The 12,109-nt window shown below is 36.8% G+C and overlaps 1 protein-coding gene across 3 annotated transcripts in view; it reads left to right on the top strand.

The window, feature by feature from the left end:
• The window catches only part of USP45 (ubiquitin specific peptidase 45), a 49,859-nt gene extending 42,902 nt beyond the window's left edge, over positions 1–6,957 (top strand). For all 3 annotated transcript variants that reach the window (XM_062608462.1, XM_062608463.1, XM_062608464.1), the window contains 5 exons: positions 1,284–1,953; positions 3,627–3,724; positions 4,109–4,195; positions 4,650–4,803; positions 5,773–6,957. In XM_062608462.1, the coding sequence (XP_062464446.1) occupies positions 1,284–1,953; positions 3,627–3,724; positions 4,109–4,195; positions 4,650–4,803; positions 5,773–5,906 (1,143 nt within the window). In that variant the 3' untranslated portion in view covers positions 5,907–6,957. The remainder of the gene's footprint in view (positions 1–1,283; positions 1,954–3,626; positions 3,725–4,108; positions 4,196–4,649; positions 4,804–5,772) is intronic.
• Positions 6,958–12,109: the final 5,152 nt, after the last annotated feature.

Genomic DNA, 12,109 nt, shown 5'->3' with positions numbered 1-12,109 from the left:
TTGTATACATAGAGTGTCTTATTAACACTTTTTTTAGTAAGCCTTCTTGTCCATATTGGGTTATGTGGCCAGTTAGAATCTATACTAGAATAGACATAGAAAAATCCAACATAGTGTGAATAATAGTGTTAATACTTATAAATGCAAACACAATTACTGAAATGTTTTAAAAAATAAGAAAATATCATTCAATAAAGTAGACTAGATGGACTAATACAGAAGAAGCAACAACTCTGCTTTCAGTAAGAACAGATAAACTGACCTATGAAGTACGTCTGTCTAATTGGTGAGGCTTTGTGATTCTGTTCTCTTTTCAGATATGTATTTATCATTATTTTAGTCTGTTATTACTATTATTTTCAGTGTAATAGATCTGTTTTGCACTAAACTTATAATCCAAAACAAACAGCTGTTGAATTCAGTCAGTGTTTGCTCATATTCTGTGACTTCAGTTTATCAGTTTGTAAGTTTGCTTGTGAAACTTGGGGTGTGTCCTGTTGGTGGTTTTGTAAACTAACAGAATACCTGAACACTCCTTGTAAGGCTTTTCTCTTGAAATGAGGAGCAAGTTCCTCTCTCCCTTTGCTATTTATAAGGCAAAGGGGAAAAAAAGTTGCTAATTTATTTTGCTTCTTTCTTTTGGAAAGCAGCCAAATGAAAGAAAGAAAAGAACCATGAATGATTATAAATCACCTAAATTATGGCAGCATTGGGTTTTTTTAATCTATAGTACTAGTTTTCTGTGACAGCAAAGGTAGTGGTTTGGGTTTTTTCCTTCTTGCAATCTTGATAAAATAAAATAAGCAATTTCAGATGATACACAAATTAGCAAACATACTACTGCCAGGGATGCTTTATTTAATTTTAAGACAAATGCCTACAAAGTAAGTTGGATTTTCTTCTGGAGCTGCCCATCAGCTAAGGCCTCTGAAGGGAAGTTAGGGGACTAGCTTAAACTTAAGAACTTTTAGAAGCTTAAGTTAGATTAAGCTTCAAACCACTTCAAACATGCCATCACAGCTGTCAAACTGAATGTAATTAGCTGGGGGGAAGTACTGATCTTGCAGTAAGTGTAATGCTCTTAGCTGGCTGGGGTGTAGGTTTCTAATCCTAAATTGGTTTAAAAAGATCTTAAGGAAATCAACTAGCTTAAACATGTGAGAGATGGAGAATATAAAGTAATAGGTTGAATTTGCTTTGAATTGGTCATGTTTCAAAAGCTATGTTAGATCACAGATCTGTTTTCCTCTATATTACTGAAACAATAATGCCATAATTTACAGAATCAGTTGAACCAGGAAAGACGGCTTGCCAGAAAAGCTTCCTCGAATGAAGAAGAAAGAAGTCCTGTTATAATACAGGAAAAAAACAAAAAGCTTGAGCTGGAAGGTGGCTCTGGTGTTCTGTATTCCAAAGACACGACCGCTGACTCTGCTGTAAATGGAAGTCAGACGGATGGCAGTGAGAAGGAAGCCAGCCGCTCTGAAAGCAGCTTTGATGCAGACAGTGAAGCCTCAGAAAGCGAAAGTGCTTCTAAGCAAACAGCTTTCAGTCCATCCAGCAACATGTCTGGTTTGCATGTCAACCACATAAATGTTAAAATGCCCCACAACAAACCAAGTGACAGTAACGAAGGGATGATTTCTAGTGCCATATCCAAACTCAGTTTATGTGATGCTATGCATGAAGATAAAAAATCGAGCCGTGGAGATCCAGCAACAGGTTTATCAAATAACTCCATGTTCTCAGGAGACAAATCCCCTCTGTCCCAAAACCCTCAAAATGCTTTCCAGACACTTTCCCAAAGCTACATAACTAGCTCAAAGGAATGTTCTGTTCAGTCCTGCCTCTACCAGTTCACCTCTGTGGAGCTCCTAATGGGGAACAACAAGCTGTTATGTGAGAGCTGCACAGAAAAGAAGCAGAAGTATCAGAAGAAAACCAACTCCACAGGTAAAGTGCTTGTACCTGTCTGGACACTTCACAAAATCGCCTGTCAAAACCTGTGCTGCTGGGTTGTTGCTCCAGCATGGGCCTCCCCCTTGTGGCTAAATAGGAAATGTCTTCCCAAGCAAAACTTTTAACAATTTAAAACTTAATCCTGACAAGGCCAAGACAAAATTCTATATTAGAACATAACTGCAGATATAACTTAGAATTAATTTTGCAGATTTTCTTTGTTTTACACAAGATAACTAATTTAAAGATGACCATAAACTGAGTAGATGCATCGTTCAATATTAATCTTCGCTGCTGTTTCTGTTCCTTACAATACTAGAAGCTTTGAAATAAATGCTGTATGTAATATTCAGCTGTAGCAACTTACATCCTCAGGGAAGTAACGTAGTTAAGTATGTACGAGGGAAAAAAAGACACTTGTGATGAAGGTGGGGGGGAAACACAAAGATTTGTAAGGATGGAGATGAGAACTACCTTCTTGTGACAATGGTTTCGTTGATGTTTGTGTAGCCCAAGCAGACCGTTAGGGTTACCTGAGTGAGAAAAACAAATTCAAAATCATGAAAAATAACCTATTAAAAAGGACTGGAGGATCTGTTTTGGTGTATAGTAATTCAGAAGGATAAAAAATTAAGCTGTTAAGATAATTTGTAAAAATATAAAGGGAGGTACAGTAACAAAAAATTGCCCATATGCTGTGCATTTATAGCTATTAAAAGAGATACAATTTAAGCATGAGTAAATTCAGAAAAATAATTAAGCGTAGTATTTTATAATCATTCACTACTGGACTAAGTGCTATATAAATAATGTTTTGGTTCCATAGGCACAATGAAAAATGGAAGAGGAAAATCTGTACACAACTAAGCATTATTCTTTTCTTTCTAAAACAAAAGATGTAAGAAGTCACCTGCATTTACATGAAATGCTCCATTCTACCTCAGATGAAATATTCTCCTTTGGACGTGTGTAAAACCAGTAAATAAATTATTTTTTGTCAGCAAAAAAAAAGCTGGTGCCATGTTCCCTTTTACTGTATAGCTAATCACTGAGCTACTTTTGGCAAGAGCCCCAGGTTCAATTTCCTCCACACCAGAGGAGATTGGAGTTCACATATCCCAGTCCTGTGTGCTTAAGTCAGCAGGTTATGAGGCCTGAAGTAAACATCCCTCCTCAGACCTTTCTTTTAAATAAACATAAATGACTACAAAGTGTGGAGTCATTCAGAAAGAACTGAAGAATGGAAAATTAACCTCTATCTTAGTGGTTGGGACATTAGCATAGGTAAAAGGGACATGTGCCTTCCAATTCTTGTTCCAGTGATCGTCCATTAATTTCAAATGAAATGGTTTTAACAGGAAAGTTGGGTGCTATAGTAACAGATGATGTTGGTATCTCAGTGTGCAAGCTGAGCTGGATAGTGTACGTTTTCAACTTTTGATCTGATCTGCACAGGAAGAGCTAAAATAATGCTCAGATTTGACAGATTGTTTATTAAAAACTAGAAAAAAGAGGAAATATTTTTCTGCTACTCTTAAAATTTTCCCTTGCATTTTATATAACATGCACACAATCACTGCAACATATTCTGTCAGATGTTTAAAAAATACCAAAATTCTGTGTGACTGCCTTCACTTTACAAATTATTTTGATATTCATATATACAGAAAAGAAAATGGAAGGTGTCTACACAAATGCTCGGAAACAGCTGCTGATTTCTTCAGTTCCTGCTATTCTTATTCTCCATCTGAAAAGATTCCACCAGGTAAAAGGCCAAAACCCTCCTGTATATTCCTCTGCCCCACCGGTGGACAAGCAGTTCTTTCAGTGTTGTCGTGTATACTGATATTTGCTTTTTATATGGAGAACCACTATCTGAAACATGCCTGTGTTGTTTTTTTTTTATTGTCTCATACCTTCAGAGTGCATTTAGCCATTCAGATGTATCCAGGGAAACCTCTTACGTGTCCATCATGCTTATGTGTAGCAGGCATTGTATTGAAAGCATAACAAAGAATGTTTAAATCAGTTACAATCTTACTATTGGGTTTGGTTTATTTTAATAGTATAATAATGCACCTTAGCTTTAAAAAGCTTCCTAGTAAAAATATTTATTTTACAGTCTTTTTTTTTTCCTTTTCTTTTGAAGGCTGGTTTGAGTCTACGGAAAGTGAATAGGCATGTGGATTTCCCACTGATTTTAGACTTGGCACCATTTTGTGCTGTGTCTTGCAAGGTACCCATTTCAAATCTTTATTGTTATGGTACTTCAAGATGTTGCTTTGAGCACAAGTTAAACTGAATTGATGATAATGATGATGATAATGTTTATTATTCCTTCCTTTCCTAGAGAAATTGCAGGGTAAATTTTTCAAATAGTATCCTCAGGTCAGAACTGGGAATTGAAATTCCATTCATATCAAGAATATCACAGAAATTAACTAGTATTAATTAAGCTATGGGGCCGTGATGGTGTTAGTGTATCTAACAGCGTTTAAGCAAGTATTGCTGCTTCCATGGTAACCAAATTCAATTAATAGAGTATTTTTAATAGATGTATTTCACCATTGGAAAGCTGTAGATGTCTGTCTGCTTCTTTTAAAGTGATACTGTTGGTAGCTAGTTAAGATATCTGTAAAATACCTCTTGAAATAATTTACTTTTTATTTTCTGTGTTTCTGGGAATGCAGAATGTTACAGATGGTGCAAGAGTGCTGTACAGTCTTTATGGAATTGTGGAGCACAGTGGGTCAATGAGAGGTGGTCATTATGCGGCATATGTAAAAGTCAGGACACCCTCCAAGAAATTACTGGAGCATATTTCTACCACTAAAAATGTTCTGGGTATGTACAGAGCCTCTTTTCTCTGTGAGTAAACCCAAAAGCAAGCACTGGCTACAGCTCCTTATCCTTAAGGGGATTCATAGCAAATAATTGTTTTAGCTCAGAATACTATGTTATTTCTGTATCACATAAGGAAATTATTCTTTTTCTGTTACACCCACTACATGACCTACTTCTGTATTAATCCCACATAGAGCTGAGTGAATAATGGAATTTTGGTTCAGCTGTTAAAGAGAGAATTGATGGAAAACTGTCTCTTTCCTAGTCAAAGTAATATGTCCAGATGAATAGTTGTGCGAGATTTGCTGTAGGGTTTCTGCTTGAATTTTGAGGACAACACAGTAGTTCTCATTAATATGTTTTGGATATACAGAATGAAGTCAGATTCTAGGATAGAATCTGTTAGTGAGTGACTTGTGGAGGCAAGAATGTTGAGCTGTCAGAGCAAGGTAAATATATTTATTCTTTCCCTTCATGGGGTGAGTGAGAACCAAGCAGTATCCTGTCCGTCCTATGATGTGTCACTTTGCATTTGAAGCTCATTTCCCAGAAGTAAAATTTTTGATATGATTTTTGAAACTGAAGTCTCCTTCAGTCTTACGCTTCCCATGCAGTGTTTATTAGAATAGATTAGATCTTTCTGTGTTCTTAATTTCACACCGGTCAGCTTTTGAAATATGATTTTTTTCTATGTCAGAACTGGTTGTATGCTATTATAACTTATTGTTAGAACTCAGCACGCTCTACTTGAAATGTTAGGCTTTTTGACCAAAATAGGAAAAAAGCAATGGAAGCTTTGTCTTCCACCAGTTTCTCTTACAGCACTTTCTAGCATGTAAATTTCAAACTGAAAATACTGGATTGCATCTAAGTCATGAGTTCTTCTTGGGGCTTTTTGACATATCCACTGTATTTGTTTGATAATGACATGAAAGACAAGAAACAACTTGCTTTGCTTTTGCATTTCAGGCTTAAAAGAAGCCATGGGAGCGTCAGGAGGACAGTGGGTGTATGTTAGTGATGCCCATGTTCAGATGGTTCCAGAATCAAGAGTACTAAATGCACAAGCATATCTACTTTTTTATGAAAGATTATTACTATAAGTCTCAACGATTTAATTTAAAGATGGTAGTGGTTATTTAGTTTATCTTATTTAAAGCTGCAGTGGTAAGAGTACCTGTAAATATTGTGCCTTTATCTTGTAGAGAATTTATCATATGTTGACTTTGAAGTTCAGTCAAGCTATTATAAATATCTGAATTGTTCTCTTGAAGTATGCACTTTTCCAAACATTTAAAATTCCTGGATTAATTAAAATACAGTACTGTTAGAATGTAAGATGACGTCCTATCCTACTGAAGTCTATAGAAAGTTTGTTTTTGATAAAGATAAGCTTTCACCCATAGTACTAGAACAGTTGAGAATAAAAATACTGATAGCGTTAAGTGCCTGGATTTGGTGGTGTAAAGTAACTATATAAAGTATTTCAGCTTCTGTGATCTAGTCCAGACCCTTCCCATCTCTGGGTTGGTTGTCAGCTGTTAAGAATCCTGTAAACAAGAACCTGTCAAATCGTGTTGCTTCCGCATGTAGTAATTGGAAAGCACAGTGCTTCCAGAATGGAGTAACAACAGCTGTCTCTGGATAAGGCTGCAGTGCACTTTCCCAATAGAGCTGGGAATAGATTGGGAAAACGTGGCTTCCTCAAAGTAACAGGGAATCCTCAGATACCCAGTACCCTTTCAGCTGTCTCCAGCTGGCACTGGTATAGCAATGTATTCCTGTTTAAATATATACTTGGTGTGCATATGTATATCTTCCTATATATATATATTTACATACACACACGTGTGTATATATGCACACCATGAATACATCAATATATATTGTCATTTTACCTGCTAGGAAAGACAATTGCAAATACTTCTGTATTTAGTAAATTTTCAACTTCGTATTTATGACAATGTACAGCATATAAGCTTGTGTATGAATATGTATGGAATTTAAGTGTAACTGGGTAATTCTGTTACTTTTGGATCTAAACATGAATTTGTTTATCTGTTCCTGAATACTTTTCTCACAGGAGTAATAAACTATAAATTATTTTTGCACTGTGTCTGAGTTGGACAGTAAATGATGACTTTTGCCCTCCAATATGTGTCTGGACTTCCCTTTGTCATCACTGGAGGACAGCAGGTGTCCTGGTGGCAGAACTTGTTTCCGTATCATGTTTGGCTCCCCTGTATGGAGTTGTTACTTCTTTTGGCAATTTCTCATTGCCATCTCAGAGAGCAATAGATACATAATAAGCTCAAAATCTGATGACTACTTTGAAGCTATGTGGCAATTATTTAATAAGCAGTTACTTCAATACAAATTACTTCTGTAACAGTTCCATTCTGTCCAACTTCCTCTTTGGTAGGGAAAAAACTATGTTTATTTCTGTTTACTATTTTAATTTATGGAAATGTGTTTTGTTGGAAAAAAGCCAAACCCCAAACAAAAACCAGCAACCCATGTTGTCCCTGTTACTATCTGTCCCACACGTCATCATACCTATTTGGACAGCTTTCCTATTCTTCAGTTCTGTTTCCGGGTTTCATCTCACTGTATTTACTCTTTTGTAGAAAGAAAATAGCAAAACCTGCCATAGCAGCATTTGCTCAAACTGCTGAGATACATTTTATAGCCACATTACCTGTACATACTTGTGCAAGGCACTAAGGATTTTTAGGCCATACAGCTGATGGTCATACTGGAATGAGGCCCTGCTTGCACAAGATTTTATGTTCCAAAGGAAGACTGCTCTGTTTAGGTCAAAATTAGGCTATACATTTTGGCCAGTGCAATCATTTTTTCTTCCACTGATCCCTAAGCTCCTTTGGGTTATACAAGTCTGTCTTTCTCCTTTTACACTCTTTCCCCCACCCTTTTTCTTTCTTTCAAGCTGAGTCCTGGAAAGACCTTCTATTTTCTTATGGACTCACTGACTCTATTTTCCTGGACCAAATCCCTCTGCAAGACCTTGCAGAAATGACATTTCTTAAAAATCATCATTTTGAGGCCACATTTTTCTCCTGCCCATTGATGTCCTCTCCGTTTGAATTGCAGGGTTCAGTTTTGACTGTGAGGCAAAGTTGGCAGGTTCTCGACTAACCCAGGGAGGTTATGAATGCTCCATCCCTGGCGGTGTTCAAGGCCAGGTTGGACAAAGCCTTGGGTAGCATGGTTTAGTGTGATGTGTCCCTGCCCATGGCAGGGGGGTTGGAACTAGATGATCTTAAGCTCCCTTCCAACCTTAATTATTCTATGATTCTATGATTAAAACAGAAACCAAGCAGTCAACTTTAGCCATCTGTATTCCAACTAAACACTTCTTAACCTGAGTCTACACTAAGAAAGAAAAAATAACATTTATACCAAAGTTAGTTAAAATACATTGATTTGCTTTAGGCTCCTAATCTTCCTATACCCTTCATCCACCTACACACACCTTCCCCCTCTTTGTATATTGCTGATCAAAACTGACCAGTTGGTTCTGGGCAAGAATCACAGCAAATACCAACTGAGTTTCACTTCTGTGACACAGTCTTGCTAGGAGACCACACATGAGTGTATTTTATCCACCCTAAAGCAGAGAGACTGACTAGATTAACCCTGGTCCTAGCTTTGCTGACTTCTCTAAAACTACTAAACTTAAGGACCTATGTTAATCTTTTCTTTTAGTCTAGAATCTTCTGTTACCAGACCAAAGATCTTTTCAGCCTTATAGCGCCTTCTCTTCATTGAGCTGCACTGTACCTTTGTGGTCCTCCCCCAAGCCCTGAAAAAGTGCAGTACCCTGCATCTTCATGTGGAGTAACTTAGAAATGGCTGCCTCTTTGTTCCACCCTTCTGTTCTCACAAGGGCACCACTGTTTTCCTCATGAGCCTCATCTGTTCATTTCCTGGATCTCTATAAGCCTGTGTCAATGTCTTATTTCACTGATCCTTAACCATAACGTTTCCCAGTCCCATCACTTGCACTCTTTGAACTAGAAACACTCCTATTGGAAGAGGTACTGTAACTGCAGTCTTGCCTCTTCCTACAGACTGCTGTACAGGTATCTTGAGAAAATCTGTGACTCCCAAGCAGCTCTCTGCCAACCAGTCACAAGACAGTGCCTTCAAAACAATGAGGAAGGAAGCAAAGTAAACAGTTGCTCACTCTTCAGTAAGTAAATCTAATTTAGAGAAGTACTTGATTCACATATGGACAACTGGAACGCCCTACAAAGCTTCCCCGGAGCAGAGGCATCAATAAAGATGGCTGTATCACTTAAGGAATTAGTCCAGATTATAAAGCCTTTCTCCTCAGAAAGAACCTTTTTACCTTTGGATTTAGGTACAATTTATACTAAAGATGGCAACAGGTGATGGTGAGATTTATTATACTAACCTACCTACACCAATACATGTACAAACACCATGTCTGTATAAGTCTGTTCTCCTAAGAGAGGATTACAAATAACTCAGTGGTGAAGGAAAAAAAACAGCAAACCAACCCTGAACTTCTTTGCCCAAAATGTATGCAGTGTGACTGTCTTTGTTCAGGAAATGAAATTATGCAGTATGCCAAACCCTCCCCTGTTCCCATCTGCGCGCTCTGTATCAATGAAGTGCTCTTGCTTATGGACTTCAAGTGGTAGCAGGTGAGAGTGGTTTATAAATTCATTAAAAGGCTGAAATGTCTTAATTTCACCATTTGCTTCTCTTTGGACTTCTTTTTTTTACCTTAACACCAACTGAATCACAAAGGAACATATGAAATTAACACATCTGCATTCTCAACCCATTATAAAAAGCTTATTTGAACACACTAGTAAAAACCCTAAGATTTGGAAAGGAATAATTTCTTGAGAAGAAACTTGAAGATGTATTAAAATGGGAACAAAGTATTTGAATACAACACTTCTGTTAGCAAAAACTGGCAAATCCACTTTTAAATAAAAAGTGGCAGCATACTTTACTGAACAGCTTCACAGTAGTCCTGGTTAAACAAAGATTTGATATTCCTCAGTTTTTATCAGCTGGAAGCTCTCTTGCTGTGCCCTGTACACATTTAAGCATTTGTACAAAGATTTATGTGTGAAATCGTATGAAATCATAAAGAGATGCCACTAATGCTCAGCAGAACCATTTCAGTCTAATTACTTCAGAATGGATTATTTTTGCTTCTGTATCTATTTACTCTGTCCTAGGATGTCATTTTGCTAGCTGTTTTAGCTGGGCTTGGTGTATAAATAAACTGCAGAAACAGTGGGTAAGTGACTATTCAATATGATTTAAAATCTGTTTTTTTCTTGTTAACTGAGATTATGTGATTACAAAATACATTTTCAGACAGCAGTCTGTCAGTGTAAGTCAAAATGCTTACTTTGCACAACCTTATATAAAAAGCCTAAGTGAATTTGTTAAAACAATTCCAATGCATTGTAACTACTAAGACTACTTGACATAAATTCCATTGACATAAAATTATAAATACTTCTGTCTTCATTGATATTCATAGAAAAACTATTTTGCAAGTGTCAAAAATATTTCTTGCATCTATTGCAGCTTCTTTTTTCTAGTATAAAATAAAAATGTGCAGTACTGCTTTTAAAAGAAAACAGAAAAGTATTTATTTTGAGTAGATTGATGATTTCTTAACGCTTACCCCATTGCTTTGCTAGGTTAGTGTTTTGGTTTTGAGCTGTGTAACATGTGTAACAGCAAACTCTTAAGGAAACCACCATGTCAGTGGCAGCCATTTCACAAAGTTGAATTCTGATCCTACTGTTATTTATTCATTCAGATAATCCCTGGTACGTTCATATGTTCTTGCACTTAAACAAAAGACAATCCAAGTAACCAAAAAAGCCCGTTTCTAAGTCCAAAATACTTGTGAGCAATAAATCAAGCATATTAGAAATTTCACCTTGTTTTCATTCATTTTATTTTTCATCTGTTTGAATTAGTAGTCTACTTTTATTCTGCAGGTATTTAAATAAGAATATTTTCAGAACTTCTAGCATTCCGATACACTTAATTTGTAGATTTATAATTCCAAATGTTATTAAGTAAACAGAGCCTTAAACACAGACTGTATTTAAAAAACCTGATCAATTTTCCAGCCTGTCCTAGGTGCTTTAACAAGTTTCTCAGAATAAAGCTGCCATTTGTCTTCTATTCATTTTGTCTTTTATCTATGTTATATATTTGACAAATGTATAAATAGAACATCCAACCATTTGAAAACTATATTGTTTAAATATAAGCTGTATGCTGTACAATTGAGTTCACAAAGCTTCCATTTTTTCCCCCTCAACTTAGAAAGACAGTATTTTTTCCTTTCACCTTGTGTCACAACTTCGCTGCACTTGGAGAAGCTACCCAGAGATGAGTCCATACCCTTAACCTACACCATTTGTTCCCCCTGCCTTACCATCTGTGGCATAGGTCAGAGATTAAGACAGTTTCTTTCCTTTGCACAAACCAAGCTCTCTAGTTCTGTGATAAGAGCGAGACAAAGAGTGGGTCCCCCTCACATCCCCAGCTTCAGTAGCAGCTTGAAGCTCATCCATTCATAAGCATCACTCCAGGGTTCCAGCTGTGTGTCAGTCAATGCTGCACAGATTTAGAACTTCCAGAATACTTAAATCCATGGAAACCATTCTCTGTCTAGCCATTCTTTGTGACACAAAAAGAGAAAATTCTAGAACACTTCAGCTAACAGTAAGACGTAGCGTAAGTGGCACCAACAAATCTCACACTGAAATCATTACATGAAGTAGAACACAAGTTTCTCAACACTTTCCTACAGATTTATAAAAAGTTATTTTGCTACTGCATGTATTAATGTTAATTTATCCAATGATCAAAGAGACGATGCGTGTTTTAGGCATTTACATCAGATGACACTGAAGAAACGACAGGCAGTGACCATGGTAATGAGTAATGTGCCAGCTAATGACAATGTCTGTTCCACAAAAAGCAATGCAACCACCAAGTCCTTGCCTAAGTAAACAACCCTCATGTCGATACAAGAACTACATACACAATTTTGGCTTATCTTCATACATTAAAATGCAACTATAACTTTAATTTGGATATTCAATAGACTTAACTGCCCTCCTCCACATATGCACACACGGGCCGACTTACTCAGGACGCCGACACCCTGCAGCCATACAGCATGTATGTTACGGATTTCAGTGCAATACCACTACCCAGAGTTACACCCGCTTAACGAAACAACTTTATATACTTCTTCCTGCCGACTCAG

Source organism: Pezoporus occidentalis, unplaced genomic scaffold (genome assembly GCF_034315485.1).
Source record: "Pezoporus occidentalis ecotype Australia unplaced genomic scaffold, CSIRO_AGI_Poc_V1 ctg13, whole genome shotgun sequence".
Classification (NCBI taxonomy): domain Eukaryota; kingdom Metazoa; phylum Chordata; class Aves; order Psittaciformes; family Psittacidae; genus Pezoporus; species Pezoporus occidentalis.
This window is presented reverse-complemented; position numbering and strand designations above follow the sequence as displayed.